This window comes from Prionailurus bengalensis, chromosome E2 (assembly GCF_016509475.1).
Source record: "Prionailurus bengalensis isolate Pbe53 chromosome E2, Fcat_Pben_1.1_paternal_pri, whole genome shotgun sequence".
Classification (NCBI taxonomy): domain Eukaryota; kingdom Metazoa; phylum Chordata; class Mammalia; order Carnivora; family Felidae; genus Prionailurus; species Prionailurus bengalensis.
In genome coordinates, this window is record NC_057352.1 from 35036633 (window position 1) to 35060342 (window position 23710).

General features: G+C 54.3%; 1 protein-coding gene across 1 annotated transcript; it reads left to right on the plus strand.

Annotated features, from left to right (window-relative positions):
* Positions 1–407: 407 nt before the first annotated feature.
* Positions 408–22024, plus strand: DRC7 (dynein regulatory complex subunit 7). Its single transcript, XM_043599305.1, has 18 exons — positions 408–507; positions 3993–4224; positions 4622–4796; positions 5801–5926; positions 6687–6881; positions 8580–8738; positions 9585–9803; positions 12515–12643; positions 15163–15235; positions 16046–16174; positions 16360–16488; positions 17741–17961; positions 18750–18965; positions 19547–19657; positions 19747–19857; positions 20759–20953; positions 21511–21650; positions 21743–22024. The coding sequence occupies exons 2-18, from the start codon at positions 4028–4030 to the stop codon at positions 21834–21836; spliced, it is 2619 nt and encodes an 872-aa protein (XP_043455240.1). The 5' UTR covers positions 408–507; positions 3993–4027; the 3' UTR covers positions 21837–22024.
* Positions 22025–23710: the final 1686 nt, after the last annotated feature.

Below are 23710 nucleotides of genomic sequence, written 5' to 3' on the forward strand. Positions count from 1 at the left end.
ATATGACATCACTGAAGAGAAGCTGGGAAAAGATACAGAGGAGCTCACCATTGCCTATTTCCATTATAGAGATACAATAGTAGCAAACAACTCCAAGAACATACATGCTAGAGAAAGGTAGTAAAATAATTAACAAGTGATGAATTTTGAGTATTAATTACCTTTGCTTTAATATAACCTATTTATTTACAAGTTTTTCTAATTTAATGTGTAATCGTGGCTGTTTGTCAACGGGCTTGCAAACATTTCTGAAATTTTAACAATCAGCCCTTGCTTGCAAACTGGCACGAACTGGCTCCAGCCTGTCGCTCGCTGAGGGACCTATAGCAGGTGGTCTTCCGGACCGAGGCCGGGACAGTGACAGACTACATTTCCCAGAGGCCTCCTCTCCCAGAACCTGTCCTCAGCTTCCGAAAGCTGTTACCATGGAGATGGGCTAACAGATGGTGCGGGCTGTTCTCAGAGGGGTGAGGAGGGAGCCCAGGACCTGAGGTAGCTGGTGGCAGGGTAAGAAGTAGGGTGGTGGTGGGAGGGGGCTTTTTCTGCTTGGGGGGCTTCCAGCCCTGATCTTTCTGGGGAAGGGGGGTGTGTGTGTGTGTGTGTGTGTAGGCTGCTGCCAGGGACGGTGCAGAAAAGGGCCTGCGCGGGTTGGGGAGGGCCTCTGGGCAGGGACTGCCCTCCCCACACTGGGCTGTAGCTGAGGAGGCAGTCTGGTTTGGGGAGTATTTAGCTCAGCTCCACCTCTGATAAAGGTGTTCTGTGACCTTGGGCTCAGGGCCCATCTCAGTGCCTGTCACAGTTGTAACCCTCTGCAGCCCACAGATACCTTGGCCTTATCCCCATTTCTATCTTTACTTACCTCTCCCACTCCCCCCACCTCATCCCTTCTAGAACTTTCCCATCTCAGTAGGCCCTTAAGTGCCTGGCTTTCAAAGCCAGAAATATATGGCTTCTAACCCCAGATCTGCTACTTACTAGCTCTGTGACCTTAGGCACTGCACTTAACCTCTCTAGGACTCAATTTTTTCATCTGCAAAGTGGGTATCATAGCACTGTCTGCTTCTTAGAGTCCGTAATGGAAAAACTCAATTCAGTGTCCTATCTCCTGTGTTTCTCCTTTACTACTCACATGGGACACTTCACCCCTGACACTTCTGGTCACCAAATGTGTGACTCACCAAGCAATTCTCTGTGAGCTGGGTGTCCTACAACGTAACTCAATTCTGACACTATCTACCTGGAGATAGAATCAGACCCCACAGATTCAGGGCTAAGTCCCACAAGATGGCCCGTCCACCTCAGACACTGATCTCAAGTAGTAGGTCCCTAGGTTTACCCACAACTTCTGTCTTCTTTGGTTACAAATTGGAGGTTGGTGCCCATGACGCCTTCCTCAGGTTTGATTAATTTGCTTAAATGGCTCACAGAACTCAGGGAAACACTTACTTGCATTCATCAGTTTATTGAAGGATCCAAAAAGGATACAGATGAGTAGCTACATGAAGAGGTAATAGGGTGAGGTCCGGAAGGGACCTAGGCACAGGAGCTTCCGTCCCTGTGGGGGTGGTGGTGTCATATAGGTGGATAGGTTCACCCACCTGACAACTCTCCAAACCCCTACGGCTGGTATTTTATGGAGGCTTCCTCATTTAGCACCATCAGTTATTAACTTCATTTCCAAACCGCTCTCCTCTCTTTAGAGAAGTGGGGGGTCGTGGGGCTGAAGATTCTGAGCTTCTAAGCATAGCATGGCCTTCGCGGCGACCAGCCCCATCCACAGCCCACCCAGAGTCCCCTTGTCAGGACAAAAGATGCTCCCTGTGCTCTCATCACTCAGGAAATTCCAAGCGTTTCTGGAGCTCTGTGCCAGGAACTGAGGCACAGACCAATACATATTTTCTGGGATCTCACTGACTCATTGCAGGATGTGTGGGATTATCTCTGGGAAGCCCTTAGCACGGTGCCTGGCACACAGTAGGTATCGGGTACACAGTAAGCACCTAGTGATGGTTATTACTGTCCTCCCTGTGGCGGAATACTCTCTGCGCCCAAGGGGAAGACAAACAGATCTGAGCATTGGGCTGTGCTGCGGGGCTGGCAGGCACAGTGGGAGGTTTGCCTGCAGAGAACTGGGGTCCTGAATGAGCCTGCTAGACACAGGTCTCCACCATGATGTCGGCCACCTGGGCGTCAAGTGGGCTGACCTCCAGTAACAGGTGCATTACTGGGTCCTGAGTCCTACAGAATGTCAGCATGGGACAGAAAACATCTGTCTCTCCTTTCATGTTGCAGAAGGGGAAAACGAGGCCTAGAAACGGGCAGGGAGTGGCCCAAGGCCCCAGCAGAAACTGATGGCACAGCCAAGTTCTCCGTTTAGCCAGGCTGGCGGTCAGTTTGCCTCCCCAAGAAGCTGAGGCTCCAGATAGGGATTGGAGTGGGGAGGTGGGCCCAGCCTTTACCTCCTGGTCCCTTTTGCCCCCGCCCTGGATCCTGGCTCCACCCAAATCTGGGGAGACCCTGCTCTTTTCTCCCCTGTTCCCACTCCACCACACCCTGGGCATTGGGTTGGTTTCCCTCCCCTCTGGACCTTTGCCCTGTGTGCCATAAAGAAACGGGACATTTGAGGTAGAGCACTGCAAATACCAAAGACTGGAGATGGAGTCAGGAGGCAGGAGGCCATTGGATCAGCTGGGCTGGTGTAATAGGAACCCGACATGGCCACTTCCATAAGCAGAGCCTGGATTTTCTCACATGACGGGAAGTCTGGAGGTGGCACTCAGGGCTGCCAGGGTTCCGTTTGGGACCCCAGATCCCCCCGTCTCTCCACTCTGCTGTCCTTAGCAGGCAGCTTTGGTCCTCATGTGTGGTCATCTCACGATCAGGCATTGGCTGTCCCACCTCCTGCTTTATGCAGGAAGAAGAGAAGGGCAAACAGTCCGTGCCATCTGGGCCCTGCACTTTACCATCCGACAACTTGGACTCACATCTCAGTGGCCAGAACCAGGTTCACATCGCCGAGGCCACCCCCAGCTGCAAGTGAGGCCGGGAACTGAACATTTCAAACCAAGCACATTGCTGCCACCAGTGAAATTGGGGTTCTGCCATATATGGAAGAGGGGACTGGATCTTTGGGGAGGCGACGAGTGGTCCACTACAGCGAGGCTTTGCCTTGTGGCTGCGGGTAAGGGCTTCCCTAGGGCACATGAGCACAAATGTCATCTCAATGTGGCTCCCCAAAAGACCTCCATCCTGTGGGCTGACAAAGGGCTTGGCCCGGAGAGTACAGGCTATGTCACACCCCACACACCTGCCCCCTGGCCAGGTGCCCTGCCCTTGCCTTCTCTGTGCCTCAGCTCCGAATTTGGTGATGTTACTTTTTTTTCCTTCCTTCTTTCTCCTTTCATCATATTCCATATCACCTTACTGTTATGAATAATTTTCCAATTCACTTGTCCGACTTAATAAGCATATCTTAATAGGAAACTTCATAATACCATTGTAACCCCTATGGTATTAGTGTTGCTTGCCATAAAGAGAAGGTACTTTCAGAAGAAAGAAAGAAAGAAAGAAAGAAAGAAAGAAAGAAAGAAAGAAAGAAAAAAGGGAAGGAAGGAAGGAAGGAAGGAAGGAAGGAAGGAAGGAAGGAAGGACAAAGAAAAGGAAGGAAGGAAGGGAGAGAGAAAGAATGGAGGGAGGAGGGAAGGAGGGATGGAGGGGGAAGGTTGGCAAGCAGCATTAGTAAATTTGGACCAGGACCTACTCTGGCCTTGACAATAGCTTTCAACCTGTGGCCTGCTGTGTCTTTGTTTTTAAGAGAGGTCTGCACATGTCAGAAAGGTGTTACAGGCATGCCAGCACCAAGCAAGACTCTCCCCAATAGAAGAGAAGTTTAAGAGGGGCTCGCTTGTCCCCCCTCCAAACCACCTCCCAGAGACACAGGTGGTCTTGGTGGCCGAAGTGGGCCATTCTGAGTGCATTTATCCCTCCCACAGACATTCTGCCTCTAGGCAGCCAGAGACGTGCCAGGATGGAGGTCCTGAAGGAGAAAGTGGAGGAGGAGGAGGAGGCCGAGCGGGAGGAGGCGGCCGTGCGGGCTGAGAGGGGCGAGAAGGTGGTGAGGCCGATGGAGGTGCGGAGAGAGGAAGCCCCCATGACACAGGAGATGCTCAGAGACCTGGAGAAGAAGCTGTCAGACATTGAGATGGCCATCCCGGAGAAGCTCTCGTGCGTGCCAGGGTGGGGGTTTCGGGCCTGGCGGCCCTGATGAGGGTCAGACCAGGGCTGGGTGAGAGAAGAGCCAGACAGAACGGTGGCCCTAGGGCTGGGAGGCAGGACCGGACATAGAGGGAGGCAGATATGAAGGAGGGCTCTGCTTTCAATCGGCCTGGTCCACGTCCCCTCTCTGCCCCTCACTAGCCGTGTGACCCTGGGTGAGTCATTCAACCTCTGTGCCTCCGTTCCCGTTTCTATTCAAAAGTGCACAGGACGATGATGCTTCTAGGCAGCTGGGAGGATTAAATGAGGAAAGGATAGAGCCAACGGCAGCTAAGGTGGGTTGATGGTTCCCTGTGTGCCAGGCCTAGCCTCACACGGACTAATGCCACCCCTCTTACGGGCACAGGACCTTTACCAAGGACACTATCGACATCTCCAAGCTACCCCTCTCCTACCAAAGCAACACCCTCAAGGAGGAACACTTGCTGCAGGTGGCAGACAGCTTCTCCCGCCAGTACAGCCACCTGTGCCCAGACCGCGTGCCCCTCTTCCTGCACCCACTGAACGAGTGCGAAGTGCCCGTAAGGCCGGGTCGTGGAGGGTAGGGCAAGGGCTGGAGAGCAGAGGGTGGAGGGAGGCGGGCCAAAGCTCATGGGTCAGAGTTTATATCCGGGGATAGCATAAATCCAAATGCCAGCAGACCTCAGCAGAGTCGATGTGAATCACCCCTGGGGGCCTTTGGGGGCCTGGAGACCCCACGCCAGCTACGGGACAGTTAGACACCTGGTGCAGTCTCCAGCCCCGGACCCCAGCTCTGTCCGGGGAAGGGCAGAGAAATAAGATGAGATAGACTGGGACCCAAGCCCTGGCCTCCTTCCCTCCAGCCCTGTAACCCAAGCACGTCCTGAGTGTCTCTGGGCCTCAGTTTCCCCCATCTCTAGGTGGAATGGCATAGGATGAATGCAAAGGTTGCAAAACAGCAGCCCACAGACTGTTTTATTTGGTCCACATGGTAATTTTTAACATTGGTATTAGCTGCCAGCATTTGAAACTCAGTGATTCCCATACGGGTCCCAGCTCCCGCTTCTCTTGATCTGGTAACCCCAGGTGTGCATTTCCCCTGGAGCAATCAGCGGGCCTGCACAGGTGGGGCCATGTGACATCCTATGCTGGCAGGCCTTCTTCGAATCTGCAAGGAGACCACGGAGGACTGGGCCATGGGCCCTGGGGTGACAGCAGCCCCTCAAAGGGGTAGCACTAGCTCCCTCGCACTGGGTGGTGGTCAAGAGCCAGACAGGCCAGATCTGCTACTGACTGTGAACCTGAACAAGTCAGCTCACCTCTCAGAGCCTCAGTTTCCCCATCTGCCACTGGGCCTGACTTACAGGGTTGTTGGGGGATCAGGAGGTGGTGCCTGGTCTGGCAGCACTCAGCAGAGCACAAGCTTATTTGGCATCTGGGCTGGAGGGGCAGAGGCCTAGAGAGCCTCCCCACCCAGGGCTCTGGCTTGCTGGGAGTACTGGCCTCCCCCCACCAACCCCCAGGTAGAAAGCCCTCCGGGGGTCTGTGGTCTCTCCCCTTGCAGAAGTTCGTGAGCACAACCATCCGACCCACACTGATGCCCTACCCTGAGCTCTACAACTGGGACAGCTGTGCCCAGTTCGTCTCAGACTTTCTCTCCATGGTGCCCCTGCCGGACCCCCTCAAGCCGGTAAGCCACCCTTGGCTGCATCCTTAGGCCCATGGGACCTAGGAGGGGAAGCCAGGGATAGGGCGAAGGAGGCTCAGTGAGGCTCACACCACAGGCCATACTGCATCTGGTCTGAGCCCCTCAGAGACCCCTCTAGGGTGGGGTGGGGAAATGGGCCCAGAGAGGGAGGGCCACTTGCCTGAGGTCACACAGCAAGCCTGGTCTCTTGGCTCCTACCTCTTTGCCTCCTTTGCCTCCTTCTGCCTTCAGAGTCTTCCTCTCACGACTTGAGGAGGTGAGAAAAGGAGAGAGGGGAGCGCCTTGCTGGTTGTGACCCCCAGCCTCATCTTTGGGCTTCTGTCTAGCTCAATGTGTTTCCCACTGATCATGGAGGGAGACAGGGAGAGAGGGATAGATGCACAGGGAGAGGGGAGAAAGGCAAGATCCTTCGATCAGAAGAAGTGAGGACAACTTTGGATAAAACCGTAAAACGACCAGTCAGAGAGCATTAGACCAGAAGCTTCTAACTAGTCCAGATGGTCTTTCCTATCAGGAAGTCCACAGCCACTTAAAATTATAGGCAAATGTGGATTGCAGTTTCTACACATGGTTCGAGGTTTCCATCCCATTCTCGGTAGGCTCTTCGGCCTGACAAAGGGGAGGAGCTTGGGGTGGGGAGGGGTCCCGCATGCGCATTGGCCCTAACACCAGGCTGCTGGCCTGTGGGAGGACAGGTAGGGGTGCACCGGGGCGGCTGCGCTGACTAGCCCTCTGCGGCCAGCCCTCCCACCTGTACTCCCCGACCACGGTGCTCAAGTACCAGGAGGGGAACTGCTTCGACTTCAGCACGCTGCTCTGCTCCATGCTCCTTGGCGCTGGCTACGATGCCTACTGTGTCAACGGCTACGGCTCACAGAACATGTGTCAAATGGACCTGACGCGGGACGTGTGCCCGCTCACCGTGAAGCACCAGGAGGTACGGGGGCTCGTGCTGCCCCGGGCATCCCGCAAGGCGTGCCATTGGTGACGCAGCGCGTCCCCTCCCTTCCTGCCCCTTCCCGGCCCCACAAGCAGCCCCCCGCTGCCCCGGACTTCATTCACGCTGCCGGTGTGTCTGTCCTGGTGTGTCTGTCCCCGTGTCTCAGCACACACAGCCCGGCTCCCCGAATCGCTGTCCTCCTTCCCTTGTCCTAACTCACTTCCAAGCGGCTGTTCCCCACCAGGTGAATTCTGTGACTGCCGCCGGCTTCCACCGGCTTCTAAAGTCAGTGTCTCCCAGATTTATCCTCCGTGTTTGATAAAAATCCCCCTAGCCGTTTTCATGTAAAGAAAAAAACAGACAAGTGGGCATTTAGTTCGCTCTCCGCCCCCCCCTCCGCCCCACTATTTCCTCCCAATTCAAAAGACCCCTTTTTAACAGCAAAAAAAATTGTCACCAACTCTCCAGCAGGTGGTGGGTGTGTTTTTATATCTGTTGACATGACAGCTCCCAACTGGCCAGAGGCTGCTGTGAACACAAGAGACGCTCTGAAATGAATTTAATTTTAGGATTCCAAAAGCATCTCTGCATTTTGGGAAATAGCCACGGTACAGACAGAAAATGCCATTGGGGAACTGGATTGACTCCAGGGCTCTGTGATCAGAGTTAAGCCCCCGTGGGTGTCTGCAGCTCAGGACAGGGCATCGGGGGGCCTGGGGCCTCCAGCACTATGTGCATGTGCACCTGTGTCACACCTGAGCGAGCTCCCGGGGGCCCTGGGGCTGGTGCTCTGCTGGAGGGAGGCACCGGGTGAGAGTCTTGCTCTCGCAGGCCCACCTCCCCCAGGAAGATGGAGCGAAGGCCGCCTTGCCTTCCGCTTGGCTTCCGCAGGCCTGGGAGCCCACACTCAGGGCTCTTACCCCAGCCAAAATGTTAATAATTAAAGTGATAGAATAGCTACTAGATGCAGAGAACTCTCGGGTTTACAAACCGCTTTCACGTCCGTTGTCCCCTCACAACAGCGCTGTGTGGTGGGTGTTCTCTCTCCTATTTCACAGACGAGTATGTAGAGATGAACAGAGAGATGGACTAACATGGCCGAAGCCACATGGCTGGTGAACGGAGACAGGGGCTGAGGCCCCACCTGGCTGATGGGCAGCTGCGGAGACTGGCCATTTTCCCTCTTCACTGTGGCAGGCCCCCTCCGCAGCCTCTGCGGTGTTCTCCCCTCGACACTGTGCTGACCACCTGGCACACATTTGTACACGCGTGCGTGCACGCACACAGGCTTTCTTCTCCTTCCTAGCCCAGAAGAGTCTTTAGGTCAACACGAGACACCCTCCAATGCCAGAATCTGGGAAGTCCGACTCCTGACAATTCTCCCGCTTTCTGGGTCAAATCCAGATCATAGATAATAAGGGCAGTGGGGGGCGAAGGGGCGAAAATCTCATCTCCTGAGCTCTGCTGCACCCGGCACCTCCCGTGGGCGTTTTCCTGTCTTTAGGTCTCAGAACAAGCCCGAGAGAAGGTTCTGATTCCCGTCCCATTCTACAGAAGAGCCTGAAGTCAGGGAATGGGAGCTGAGGCTCTTGCATTTAGGGCCAGAAAGCCTGGGGACTCCAGGAGCAGCTGTGACCTCCTGGTCAGTGGGGCGGGCGACGCAGGGCCACTGATCCTTCTCTCGTTGGGAGACAGGTGGTCCAGGAGGAAGAAAAGGTACCACCTAAGAAGTACGCCATTAAACCGCCCAGGGACCTGACCAGTAGGTTCCAGCAAGAGCAGGAGACAAAGAAGCTGGAGGAGATCAAAGCGGAGGAGGAGAGGCGGCTGAGGGAGGAGGAAGAGCGCCTCCTGGTGGGTCCTCGTCCTCAGCCCCTGCACTCAGTCCTCCGGGAGAGGCCGCTGGCAACTGTAAACCGAGACAGATCCACACACCCGGGTCCGCATCCCCTCCTCCCGCCTCTCCATCCCCCACATCAGTCCAGCCATGTGGGAAGCTCCCACTGGTGGTCAGCCAGCTTCTGCCATGGGTTTCTAATGTCAGAGAGCTCTGCTGCCTGGAGCCAGCCTTTCTGTGCCGGACTCTGGTGTCCTCCTTGTTCCAGACTCTTTCCCTACCTGTATATACTCCTCATCCATCCTCCCTGGTTCCCCATCATCCCAGGTCTGGATCCTCCCATCCATCCTCCCGGCTCTCCTTCCATGCATCCATGCATCCACACTCTCATCTCCCCGCCCCCCGCCCCCCACTCTTTTCCTCCCTCCCTCTCATCCTTCGCTTCCATATAGTATCTACTAGCATCTCCTGTGGTCCAGGCACTGGGGATACAAAGAAGAACATGACACAGTCACCCTTCTTCCAGAGGGAAGACGACAAAGAGGCCACACAGTACCCCTCCACCTTCTTTTGGATGATATCTCACCCAGAATCACAACGCAGAAAGCCAGTAAACCCCAGATACTTCGGGACTCCAAAGGGCCCAGTTTGTAAACTACAGATAAACCCAGACCGTCCCATTTTACAGATAAGAAAACAGGCTCAGAAGGGGGGTGATGTCCTCAAGGTCATGCAGTCGGCCAGTGCTGCCGTCAGGATCAGAAATTGGCTCGCCTGCTGGTTCCCCAGCCCTGGGGAGATGTTTGGGCCCCTGACACCCCCCTTCCCATCCCTTGGCCCATGGACCCACCTTTCCCGTGCAGGATGTGGAGAAAGCAAAGACTGACCCCCTGCATGGCCTACGTGTGCACTCCTGGGTCCTGGTGTTGCCGGGGAAGCGTGAGGTGCCTGAGAGTTTTTTTATCGACCCATTCACGGCACGCAGCTACAGCACCCAGGACGACCACTTCCTGGGCATCGAGAGCCTCTGGAACCATACGAACTACTGGGTCAACATGCAGGACTGTTGGAATTGCTGCAAGGTACTGGGCCAGGGGGCGGGGGCGATGTGACAGGCACAGTCGGGCGGGGGTGGGGGGGTATGCTGGGGGAGTGACCTGTGGGGTGAGCTGGCCACACCGAGCTTCAGACGTCCCCATTAGCTGAGTCCCATAGCCCACTCCTTTGTCCATAAATAACCATTCTAATATTATTGTCTCTCTCTTGATTTGTGTATCCTTATAAAAAGTGGATTGTTGTTTATATGAGTGATTTTTTTAACGTTTATTCATTTTTGAGAGAGAGAGACAGAGTGTGAGTGGGGGAGGGGCAGAGAGAGGGAGACACAGAATCTGAAACAGACTCCAGGCTCTGAGCTGTCAGAGTTATCTGGCAGGTGAACAGAGCCTGACGCGGGGCTGGAACTCACGAACTGCGAGATCCTGACCTGAGCTGAAGTCATACGCTCAACCGACTGAGCCACCCAGGCGCCCCTATATGAGTGATTTTTTAAAACAACGTATTAAAGTGTAGAAAAATATACTCATGCAGAAAACATACTCATCCTAAATGTATAGTCCAATGAATTCCCATGAATGTGTGTGTAGATATGTATACACACATACGTGTGTGTGTGTGTGTGTGTGTGTGTGTGTGTATAAAATTCAGTGCCACTTACGTAAGTTAAAAATACATGCACACGTTTGGGGGAGAGGGAGAGTCGTAACTGGACACAAAAGGACTTTCTGGAGTGTGGGCAATGTTCTATTTCTTAATCTGGGTGCAGGGAACCAGAGTGCATTCAGTTTCTAGAAATTCATTGTGCTGTACACAAATCAAATGAGACCCAGGCTCCAGGCTCCACATCCTGTGCTCTTTTGTTGTTTCCAAATTCCTCCATTTCCAACCGGGCCAGTTTCCCAAAGGTGGATCCTGGGCCCTTTGCCCCCTCTTCCAAGGTGGCCCTGTCCAAGGGGACTGCTGTCACCCCTGTGGCAGATGGGCAGAATTGATGCACCTGTGCCCCAGTGCAAGTCACCCTGTGTGGAAGTCAGATGTTCTGAGATGGGGAAACTTCTGCCTTGAGCGAAGTGAGGATCAGCCCAGCCCCCGCTCCCGTCACCACGCTGGCCTCTCAGCCTGATTCCAGGCTTGGCTCTCACTGACTTCACAACGTTGTGGGGTAGATGTGCAGTAGATGCTTAGAATAGTCCCTGCCTGTGCAACAAATGTTAGCTGTTGTTACTCTCATTTTACAGAAAGAGCTTCTACCCCACCGCACAGATAGAGCAGCGCCCAGACTGCCCTCCCCCAGAGCCCAGGCTCCTAACTGCCATGGCGGTCAGCGCCCTCTAAAGGCTAATGGACCCTTAGAGGCTGCTTACAGTCCTCCTTCGCCCCATCCCAGACTGGACTGAAGGTCCTCAGCCTCCCCCTCCCAGCATGCTCTGCACCAGTGCCAGGAGAAGGAAATCTGTGGCAGGGATAGCACAAGATGATGAGATGAGGTGGAGATGGAAGGGTGGTCTGGTGGAAAGCGAAGCCAGAGAGGCTGTACTGCATCACCAAGTGAGGCCATGAAGAAATAGATCATGACACTGGCTGTCACTTCTGCCAGGGGAGAGTGGGAGCGGCTGCTCTGTTCCTTCGGACGACCCTGAAATGACATTGAGAACGGAGAGCCACGCGAGGCACCCACACAGAAACTGGCTGGTGCAAACACACCCCAGGCTCACGGACGTGGTGGTTGTCCATTCATGTATGCTTTCTCTGTGGAAACAGAACTTTAAGTTAAAGTATCAGAACATCTAACTACTGCTTCTGGTTACCAAGGTGATGGAATGGAGGACGTGCCTTAAAGAAATACAAACATCTGTGTGGTTAGCTTCCTCTCCTCTAAGCCTTGACTATCCGCAGTCACTACTACATCTGGGGGCAGTTCTCTCCCTCCCTGCCCTCCACCATGTTCCTCGTTCCTCTCCCCCCACCTCCCAGCTAGAGCAGAGTAAGAGCCCCCCAGGACTCAGGGTGGCCTCAGATCAGAGCTGCCTTCAGGACAGCGTCATGTTGAAATCCTTTGTGGGAAGCTATTCTTAAGCCTTTGACCTCCCTCTGAGACACTGATTCTGGGTGTGTTGGGGTCAGGGGGTGCCAGACTGGGGAGGTAGATTGGGACATTGAGTGCCCCCATCTGCTGGGAGTTATCTGGCAGGTGAACCCAGGCTCAGGTAGGTTGGGCTGAAAAGGTGAGAGCCCCCCCCCACTATGGAGGAGAGATTCCCGCCTGCCTCCTCTGTACAGTTCTGCGTGTGCCTGCCTGGTTCCTTTCTCCCTGGCACGGGTAGAAACCGTGAGTTGACCCTTTCTCAAACCCACCATTTCCCCATCCGTAAAGTCTTGCTGGCCTGCATCTGCTCTGAACACCGCCTGGGACACCCCCTCCCCCACCGATGCAGCAGGATAAGCCCCATATCCAGGACCGTCCCAGGCCGGAGAGTGGCCAAGTCTCACAGAGACCAACAGCGGGATTGTCTTCGCAGGGAGATTGGACAGCGGGGCTGGCTTCAGTTTCCCTGTTGAAATGAGGAGGATGGGCGTGGCCTCTGAGAGGTGGCCTGGAACCGACATTCTGCCCCCCTGAGACCCTGGCCCAGGTCCCTCCTCTACTCCGGATACGGCTGTTCCCCGCTACCGCGTGGAACGGGAGGGGGTGTGCTGGCAGTGGGGTGCACTCAGACGATCCTTCCCCCACCAGGACTTGGTCTTTGACCTGGGAGACCCTGTGAGATGGGAGTACCTGCTCTTGGGGACCGAGAAGTCTCACCTGTCCTTGACTGAGGAAGAGGAAGATGGGTTGAATGATGACGACGATGTGGAAAACCTGGTGAGTCTCAGCAGCGCGGGGCTGGGCGGTGGGATGGGGTCTTCGCTCCCTGTCTTGCTTCAGGCCGACCTGACCCCTGTCCCCCACCACGTGTATGTGTATTGGTGGGGAATGTGCCAGGCAGACCAGTTATAGATCCCTCAAAGCAGAAGGGCCTGGACCCTGCTCTCATTTTTTTTTTTAATTTTTTTTTCAACGTTTTTATTTATTTTTGGGACAGAGAGAGACAGAGCATGAATGGGGGAGGGGCAGAGAGAGAGGGAGACACAGAATCGGAAACAGGCTCCAGGCTCTGAGCCATCAGCCCAGAGCCTGACGCGGGGCTCGAACTCCCGGACCGCGAGATCGTGACCTGGCTGAAGTCGGACGCTTAACCGACTGCGCCACCCAGGCGCCCCGACCCTGCTCTCATTTTACAGATGGGCAAACTCGGGCCCAGGCAGGTCCACTGACTTGCCCGGGACACCCAGTGGGGTAGGGAAGGGCTGAGACTTGCATCCATGGCTCCTGCCCCACACACAGCCCGCCTTGGTCAGTGGTTGCCCTGCTTCTGTTAAGAGCGTGTGCCCCGCAGTAGGGTGATGGGACCATGCCCACAAGCCCTGGCCTCACTTGCAGACCTTCCTGCATAGCCACCACAGCCCCCCTCACATGCTTCCAGGCCTTTCTCTGTCTGTCTAATCAGCCCATTGGCCTGGGGCCTTCCCCACAGCATCAACATCCCCTCTCCTATATCCTGGCCGGGGGCCTTCCGGGCAGGTCTCTGTGAGGACCCGTGCCTGGAGGTCAGGGGCCCAGAGGCCTTAGCTGTTGGCTGCTCACCTTGGCAGACTTCCCAGTCATGGAGAGCTTCATTTTCCCCATCTGTGTGTAAAATGGGGGAGGGGGGTCAGTTATAGTACCAGGTGTATCAGTTTGCTAGAGGTGCCATGACAAAGTGCCACACACTGGGGGGCTTGAACAACAGAAATTAATTTTCTCACAGTTCTGGAGGCTGGAAGTCCAAGATCAAGGTGTGGGCATGTTGACTTCTGCTGAAGCCTCTCTCCTTGACTTGCAAATGGCTGTCTTCTCTCTGGGTCCTCGCGCCGTCTTTCCTCTGTGTGTGTGTCTTAATCTCTTCTCACAAGGACCCAGTCACGTTGGATTAATGGCCCAGTTTTAATTTAACTACCTCTTTAAAGATCCTGTCTGCAAATGTAGCCACATCCTGAGGTACTGGTTTTGGGGCATGATTAGGGGGACCCAGTTCAGCCCACCCCAGTAACATTCGAATGACCCTAAGTGCCAGGAGGCACTTGACCTGAACTAACTCGTCCACGTCTTTACAACCACCTGGTGAGGTGGGTGTTCGTATGATCCTTCCTGATTATCATCATCCCATTTTACAGACAAGAAGACTTAACACAGGGGTGAAGTAATTTACCCAATGGTAAATGGCCTGTAAGTGACAGAGCTGGGGCTTGAACCTGGGATCTGACAGTCTGACTCCCAAGTGTGGGTTCTGAACAGTGACTCTGTTCTACCTCTTGGGACTGCTCAGGGACAAAAGGGAGACCATAGGTACGACGAACTTGTCTCATCGTCCTCATCTCTGGAGACCAGAGAGCCTCCGTGTGCCCTAAATCCTGGGACACAGGCGCCCCCTGCTGGCCTCCAGGGAGCACAGAGGTGTGAGCCATGTTTGTGGGAGAACAGTTTTACATTGTGAAAATCTTATCCACGTTTCTGTGGTTACCTAGCTTGAGGACCATTTGTGTAGACCAGTCCTTATTTTACAGATGGGGAAACTAAGGCTTGAAGAGGGGGAAAAAAAACAGTAGCTAGGCAGTGCCTCAGTGGTTTATGTACATTCTTTTTTTAGTAAATGTTTATTTATCTATTTTGAGAGAGAGAAAGAGAGCATTAGCAGGGGAGGGGCAGAGACAGAGGGAGAGGGAGAGAATCCCAAGCAGGCTCTGAGCTGTCAGCACAGAGCCAGACTTGGGGCTTAATCCCAAGAACCGTGAGATCATGACCTGAACCGAAATCAAGAGTCAGATGCTTCGCCGACTTAGCCACCCAGGCGTCCCTGTATATTCTATCAGTTAGTCCTCCCACGGGGTCCAGTTAACAGTTAGGAAACAGGCTCAGAGCAGTTAAGGGACTTACTCCCCCAGGACACCAAGCTGGTGTCAGATGGAGGGTGGGGCTTGGGTCCACCTGACTCCAGAAGCCCCTTTCTTAAGGAAGGATGCGTAGCTGTTCCCGGTGCCCGTGCTGACTGACAGGAGGTGGGGCATGCAGGGCAGGGGATTCCTGTCCTAGCCAGGCAGCCAAGGGAAGGCTCCTGAGCCACCCCTCTTCGTCTCTACCTTGGGTCATGCCAGGTCAGAACCGTCCGTGACCTCTGGCTCCCCTGGGGGAGCTGATGGCCACTGTGGCTTGGCCCTGGCGGGCAAGACAGAGGCTCTGCCTCTAACTGCCGCTCCAAGGCCCAGCCCTGACCAGAGCCTGCCCCCTCCACCCTCTCCCAACAGGGCAAGGAGGACGAGGATAAGAGTTTCGACATGCCGCCCTCATGGGTGGAGCAAATTGAGATCTCCCCAGAAGGTATATGCACATATGTGTTCACCCACCTCCCCAGGACCCGTTCGGGGGGAGCCAGCCGAGGCTGCCCCAGTCCCTCATTTCCACCCCTTCTGCCTTCTGTCGCACCCTTGTCCTTCCTTCCTGCTACATGCAGTAGCTCTGTGGCCGAGGGCCTGACACCTGGCATGCGGGAGGGGGCTCAGTTAAGCCGCGCTGGGTGACACAGGGTGGGTGATAAAGGACAGGGGACCAGGACGCAGTCATTCCCCTCCCGCACCCTCCCTGCCAGGAGGAGGCCAAACATAGTACAGGTGGCACAGGGGAGTGGAGGTGTCAGGACCAGGAGGAGCAGGCAGAGAAAGCAGGAGGGCAGGGACACTCGTGTCCCATGCCGGCATCTACTGGGTGCTGAGGTGCCTGTCTGGGGGTGCCCAGACCCACGGCGAGGGCATGGGCTGTTCTAATAGGTGGGAAGGGCTAGAAGGGGCTTCATGGGAACCAGGGGAGGAACACTCGGCCCAGCCTCCCGGCAGAGAATGTTTCCAGCAGGGAGACCTGCACAGGCCAAGGCCTGGCAGTGGATGACTGGTGTGGTAGGTCACAGCTCCCACGGCCAGGCTCAAACCTGAGAAGTCCCCCGGGGCAGAGCCACTCTAGTGACCACTTTCCTCCATCTCCCTGCAGTGGGCTGGGGGCCTGGAGCCAAGCAGACAGCACAGCGGACAGCAACTAGATGAGTGGCTGGGGAGGGCGGGTAGGGTGGCCCTCCGGTCCACCCCCCCACTGCCCTGATCTGGGGAGGAGCGACCCCAGCCTGCTCTGTTTCTGCAGCTTTCGAGACCCGCTGCCCAAATGGGAAGAAGGTGATCCAGTACAAGAGGGCGAAGCTGGAGAAGTGGGCCCCATATCTCAACAGCAACGGCCTCGTGTGCCGCCTCACCACCTACGAGGACTTGGAGTGTAAGGGGGGCAGCCCCGCCCATGGGAGCAGGAGAGCCGAGGTCCCCATCCCGGTGTGTGACCTCGGGCACGTCGCTGCCACTCTCTCGGTGTGAGTGCGGGCCCTGCCGGCCTCTGTGCTGGGCAGGTGGACGGAGGCCAGGGGAGCCGGCCTGGCTGCACCAAGCACCCATCGCGCCCCGCAGGTACCAAGACTTTGGAGATAAAGGAATGGTTTCAGAATCGGGAGGACATGCTGGAGCTGAAGCACATAGACAAGAACACAGGCCTGAATGTCGACTACTTCAAGCCAGGCCACCCCCAGGCTCTGCGTGGTGAGTGTCCGGCTGGGAGGCCGGGGTGGGGGCGCTTCTCATTCCTGGAGCAGCCTCCATGTGGCTGGCCTGTGCTGGGAGGAGCCAGTACCCAGGCATCCGCAGGGCTCTTAGGCGGCAAGCAGTGTACTTCGCCTCTGCCTCCCTGAGCAAATCAGATGTGTGGGAGGTCAGGGGAAGTGCAGAAAATCCAAGGAAATGTGACAAATGTCCCTCCAGGAAAGTCAAAACTAGGGCTGTGGAGCCCATTCTGTGGCTAGGCCTAGGCACACGGGGGGGGGGGGGGGGTGTCACATTTCCAAAGGGTCAGAATGCTGAGCAGTAAAACCAATGAATGTGCTCCACAAGGATGATGCAGCAGGGGGCGGAGGTGTGGCCATGAGCCCCAGAGTCTGGGAAGTGAGGGAAGGACATGTGTTGGGAGAGAATCAACAGCCCTAACCAAAGACTCACAAAAGAAAAACACAGTGTCAATATACATCTTAAAAAAAATTATCAATCTCACTTGGTAGTTGAAGTGAAAAGAAAGAAAAGGAAGAAAGGAAGGAAGGAAATCCATAAGGGACCATCTTACGAGCCTCATGTTGGCAAAGATGAAGAAAATGGTCCTACTGGGTGTGAGCAAACACACTTGCCCCCTGTCACTGTTGGTAGGACAGAAAATTGGTGCAATGTCCCTGGAAAGCAGTTGGGCAAAATAATCAATAGTAGCTTCCAACGATGCTTTCTAAAAAAATTTTTTTAATGTTTTTTTAATTTATTTTTGAGGGAGAGAGAGACAGACAGAGCATGAGCAGGGGAGAGGGAGAGAGAGAGGGAGACACAGAATCCGAAGCAGGCTCCAGGCTCGGAGCTGTCAGCACAGAGCCCGACGCGGGGCTCGAACCCACGAGCGGCAAGATCACAGACCTGAGCTGAAGTAGGATGCTCAACTGACTGAGCCACCAGGTGCCCCTCAACTGTGTATGCTTTTTGACCAGCAGTGCTACTGCTGGTATTTGTCCTGAGCAAATAATGGGCAAGAATGAAAAATGCATGATGCAGATGTTCAACATGGTGTCGTTTATAATAACGAAAAGGACAGAGGCAACCTAAATACTCAGCAGTAGGGGATTGGTTACAGAACTCGTGGTCATCCATGAGCATTCACGGGCATGCCTTGTCCCTGGGGTCTGGGGTTGGGTTCTCAAGCCAGTGGCCAGAGCTCCTGGTCTCACCCTGCTGACCTCCCGGACCCTGTCTCCCACTACAGTGCACTCGTACAAGTCTATGCAACCTGAAACGGACCGCATCATGGAGTTTTATGACAGAGCCCGTGTGGACGGCCTGGTAAAGCGGGAGGAGACATCGAAGACAATGACGGAGTATTACCGAGGACGGTCTGACTTCCTCTCCTATCGCCATGTCAGTTTCGGGGACAGGGTCAAGAAGTTGTCTCTGAACAGTGCAGAGTCAAACCCCCGGCCGATTGTGGTGAGCACTCACTGGGCCTGGGGATAGGGTGCCCACTCTCTCCGGCAGGCTGAGGTGACCCTGGGATGGGGACAGCTCTGACTCTGGAGCCACATCTTTCCCAAGTGCCCTCTCCTGTTTTGTGACCCTGAGGCTGTCAGATGCCAGGCTGTGCCCTCAGCCACTGGGCCATGGATGTGTTACTTCCTTACTATTATAAAAAGTGCACACTCGTGACCAAACATTTAGAAAATATGGAAAAATATAACAAGAAAAGGAAAAGTATCTCTGGATGGTATCTCTCAGATATTGCCATGTGTTAATAGGTCTGGCTTTGAGAGTCTAAGTCTAACTGAGGTGTGTGTGTGGTGTGTGTGTGCGAGGGAAGGTAGAATCCCTCATCACTCACTTAACATTAAATTTGCGCTTTTTCCTCTACATCATTACAAATTATTTGGCAACTGTGTTTAACGGCTGTATACCAAAGAGGCTCTTCCTGGAAGTAAGGGATGTTTAATGATAAAGCAGGGTGCTTGGAGAGGTGGTGAGCTCCCCATCTCTGGAGGTGAGCAAATAGAATCTTGTGGAGAGAGCTAGAGAAGAAACGCCGCACCATACAGGGCTGAGGTGGCCGGGTGCTGAGAACCCACGGAGCCAGAGAGCCACCGTCTGGCTGGGAAGGACTGCTCCATATAAAGTCCCAAAAGCCCCCAAAGCCCAGTGTCCGATTGTCCTTTACTTCCACCCTCAGGGGTGTGCATAGAGAGCCCCTTCCCCACCTCCCATCCTATGACGATCTGGCCTCCCAGAAAATCACAGAGCGGTTTGCCCGCAACCCCGAGCAGCCTGCGGATGAGGATGTGGCGGAACGCGTGTTTCTGATCTCGGAGGAGCGCATCCAGCTGCGCTACCACTGCCGTAACGACCACATCACGGCCTCCAAGCGCGAGTTCCTGCGGCGCTCCGAGGTGGACAACAAGGGCAACAAGATCGTCATGACGCCCGACATGTGTATCAGCTTTGAGGTGGGCCTGGGCGCCGTGGCTGGCCCGGGTGGGCCGGGTGGGTGAGGAGAAGTTCCCGGGGCCCTCTGTGCCGTCCCAACGACTTGGGGAAACTGGGATGGAAACTCATGGTTCCCAGCCCGGAAATTCATCGCTGCCCCTTGGGAAAATCAAGAGCTCCCATCTGGGGACCTTCATCTTTGCAGCTCCTCTGAAAATCTGCCCTTTTTCCATCAAGAAAGGCAACCCAGCAGGCTACTCTCCTTACTCGTCCTCCCCCACCTCAGTCCTAGACCAAGCTGACCCCAGATCCCGGACCAACGCTGGAGTAGGAGAAGGTCCTACCACCTCTGAGGAGCTGGCTTTCCTCACTCTTCTGGCACATTCCTTAGTCCCTCTGAGCTTCCAGTTCACCTTCTTTTATAATCTATACTTTCATAGATGAAGAAGCTGAGGCCCAGAGAGGTCAAGCAAGTTGCTTGTTGTCACACGGCTAGAAAACGGCAAGGGAAGATTTGAACCCAAGCAGTCTGGCTCCAGAGTCTGCCCATGACCCTAGCCATTGCTGCTTCTCCTTGTCACTGTGGTTGTGGTTGTCCCAGGTGGAGCCCATGGAGCACACCAAGAAGCTTCTCTACCAGTATGAGGCCATGATGAAGCTGAAGAATGAGGAGAAGTTGTCCAGACATCAGGCCTGGGAGTCGGAGCTGGAGGTGGGCCCGTGGCGAGGGTGGGTGGGTGGGTGGGAGGAGGCAAGGGTAGAGGATGTCTTATCCATGCCATCCCCCGCTTTCCAACTTAGGTGCTGGAGATCCTGAAGCTTCGAGAGGAGGAGGAGGAGGAGCACAGGCTGACCATCTCCATCTATGACACCAAGCGCAACGCGAAGAGCAAAGAGTATCGGGAGGCCATGGTGAGCCTCGTGTCCTGGCCCAGGCCCTGGCTTTTCCTGGACACTGCTGCCCCCCCCCCCAGGCCTCCGGGACAGCGAGGACAATCAGGGACTCTGCCAGGGAGCTCCTTATAGGGGACAAAGCTATTGACACCACTGTGGTCCTCCTTGCTGTTGAGCTGACCGTTTCTGTGATGAACGCCAAAGGGTGCTCAGGATCCAGAAGGTCTCCCCCCACCTCCAGGGGCTGTGGCCAAGGCAAGGCCTCTGCCGCATGGGAAAATAGTGGAAATCGTGTACCCACCTCCACCCAGGGCTCCCCTCAAGGTCAGGACCCGGGCCGGTAGCCCCAGGGAGCCCACTCTGGCCACAGGCCTGAGTTCTCGGGCACCTGCCGCACAGGACTTTCGGGTGATACCCTCGGGTTGCAAGGCCCAGCTGGGTTTTCAAGGCCAGCTTCTAAATCTCCTTCACCCACCAAGTGTGGAGATTTCTAAAAATAGTTTGGGGTTGTCGAGGCAGGACAGGGCATTAGACCACTCACTGGTTCTCAGCCGATACAGGCTAAAAGACCGGGGGTGAGAGAGAAAAAGAAGGGAGTTATTGACAGTTTTTGATTTACCGTTACTATGATCACCATTTATTACCATTTATTGAACAAGCATCGGCTGAGTGTTGGTTATTTGCCAGGGCTCAGGCAGAGAGATTTGAATTCAGGTATGCGGAGTTGGCTGTTACCGACTATGACCACTGCTACGAGGGCCGGCACGAAGAGCCCCTCCGCGGGCTCCGTCCCAGCGGCACCTGGCCCTGGGATCTGGATTTAAGGCCTAGTTTTGTGTTGTCACATGTTGATGCAGAGCTGGTCGGGAGGTCTCTGCGGCTCCTGCTCGTCCAGCTGACCCTCCCCCCCCCCCCACAGGAGCGCGTGATGCACGAGGAACACCTGCGGCAGGTGGAGGCCCAGCTGGACTATCTGGCCCCCTTCCTGGCACAGCTCCCGCCGAGTGAGAAGATGACACGTTGGCAGGCCATGCGTGTCAAGGACGAGTGCCTCAGTGACTTTAAGCAGCGGCTCATCGACAAGGCCAACCTCATCCAGGCCCGGTTCGAGAAGGTGCGGCCAGGGCCTGGGCAGGGGAGGGAACCTCGGCATCCTCGTCCAGAAAATGGACCCGGGGCTCTCTGCTCGCCATCTCCACACTTCTGAGGGAGCAGTGAGGGGGAATGAGTCAATCAGTGCTTGGAATTTTCCAGAAGACCGAGTTGTCCTTCCTCGTTGTTTGCTGGGTGGAAGCGGGGAGGGAGGGGTGGTACATTATAACAACCCCTAGTCCTCGCTGCATTTCATATTCAGCTACGTGCCATGTAGTTTCCATGCATTATCTCCTTTAATCTGCACACAATGCTTTCTGGTGTGTGCAAGGGTATACAGTGCCCTTCATTCTGCAGACAAGGAATCGGAAGCTCTGAAAATATTGGAAACTTGTTCACCAGGCTCTCAGTCTTGAGGCCTGCTCCTCATGAACACGACACCTCTCTAAATGTGACCCCCCACTGGCTCCCACGCAAGACATTGTGTGGCCCCTGCCTCTGCCGCTCTGGCTTCTATGGATGGTGGTAGCAAGGCCGGCCCTCATCGACTCCTCTGCTCTCTGCTCCCCATGCCCGCAGGAGACCCAGGAGCTGCAGAAGAAGCAGCAGTGGTACCAGGAGAACCAGGTGACCCTGACGGTCGAGGACGAGGACTTGTATCTGAGTTACTGCTCTCAGGCCATGTTCCGCATCCGCATCCTGGAGCAGCGGCTCAACCGGTGAGGGACGGGGGAGCTGGACAGGACCCTTAGGAGGCTGGAGCAGAGCGTTGTGAACCCTCACCACCTCCTGTTCCTGCCTCTGATTTCAGGCACAAGGAGCTGGCCCCGCTGAAGTACTTGGCTCTGGAGGAAAAGCTCTACAAGGACCCACGCCTGGTGGAGTTCATGAAAGTCTTTGTTTGATGCCCGCCATGGGGCCTTGGCCAAAGCTGCCAGGGCAAGAAACCTCCCCCACAGCCCGGCCCCTATGCCCCCCACACCCGGAAAATGACAGTCCACTTGGGCGACCTCACTGCCACACCGCCTCCCTGTGGCCCTGTCTGTTCCTGCTTCTCATGACCTTCCCGTAAATAAACACACTTTGAATTTGCTGCTTGCACCTCATGTTTAGTCTTTATAGCCTAGGGGCCACCGCCTGCCCACTCACCTTGGCCACCTTCTTTATTTGCTTCCTGTCCGTCTTCCCATTGGAATGTTGAGTCTTTGCATCACCTCTGCAGATGGTCCCACAGCCACCTTCAAACAACTGGTTAGATCTCAATGTGGCTAGGGTGGCCCCGCTGACAATGTGGGAATGGCAAAGCCGAGGTGCATGCTCCAGGACCTGGGGGCTCCATATTAGACTGCCAGGAACAGCCCCCAGATCCTCTTCTTACCAACTACTATTTAGCCATCTGTGAAATGGGATGGCGTTGTTGTCTTCCATAACACTTGTAAATCAGAGGGCTGGAAACGGCACTTAGAAAGCACTCAATGTTAGCTTAAAAAGTGGCCAAGAAACACATGAAAGTGTCAAATTCATTAGTCATCAGGGATATGAAATGCCACCGCAAACCCACCAGCATATATGCCATGAATACGTGTCAGGAGGATAAGAAGCAAATGGAACTCTCCCGCAGCTTTCCCAGTGGAAGGGTCAATCTGTACAACCACTTTGGAAAACTGGAGGTATCTAGGACTAAGCTTTGGCCCAACAATTCTGCTCCTAGGTTCCACTCCATCCACCCATCTGCCCATCCATCCACGCTCCCCCATCCGTCTATTCACCCGCTCATCCAATGAACGAGAATGATGAACAACTCAACCAAGATGCACATATACATCCACTAAAAGGCATGTACTAGAACATTCATCGCAGCACTATTATTAGTACCAAGCTGGAAAGAACCCAAATGCACATCAAGAGTAGAATGGAGACATATATTGTGGTCTTGAGAGATTTTTGTCATAACCGTATGGGAATGCTCCTGGTGTACTGTTAAACATTCTACAATGCACAGGACAGCTCCCTGCTACAAAAAAGGATCTAGCCTAAAATATCAGTAATGGTAAGGTTGAGAAACTCTACTTAGGCTCAGTGAAAATGCATGAACTATAAGCCACATGGAGATTCCTCATATACAATATCAAGAGATTTCCAGATACAAAAAAGTACATGCTGCCTGATTCCATTTATATGGGGGGGGGGGGGAACCCAGACAAATTAATTGATGGTATTAGAAATCAGAATAATCACTGCTCTTGGGGTGTAAGGGTTAGTGAATGTGAGGAAGCACCATGGGGGGCTTCTGGGAAGTTTGTAATGTTCCTGACCTGAGCATGTTCAGTTTGTGAAAACTCACTTTGACACTTAGAGTCTATGCCCTTTGGGGCATGTGCGTGATACTTCAGTACAAAGTATTTTAAAATGCTGATCCTGAATCTAATCAAGTTTTAACTTCCAATTTACAGGAAATTCAGAGGGAAAGAAACAAATAAACAACACTAGAAGGAAACAGTGAGACAAAATCATAATGTGGGACAGTCTACAAGGTAAAAGTCCTGATCAATCTCTTCAAAAGATCAATGTTATTTAAAAAAAAAAAAAAAAAAAAAAAAGTTGGACTGGAACAAAATGAGTTAAAGAGCCAGGTGTGGTGAATCTTGTTTCCTAGCTAGAAAAAGTTTTACATAGCTTTTGGGGATGATTGGGGAAATCTGGACTGCATGTTAGGGAGTTATTAGTTTGTTGTTGTTGTTGTTTTAAATGTGGTGATTTAATGCTTATCAGGACCAGA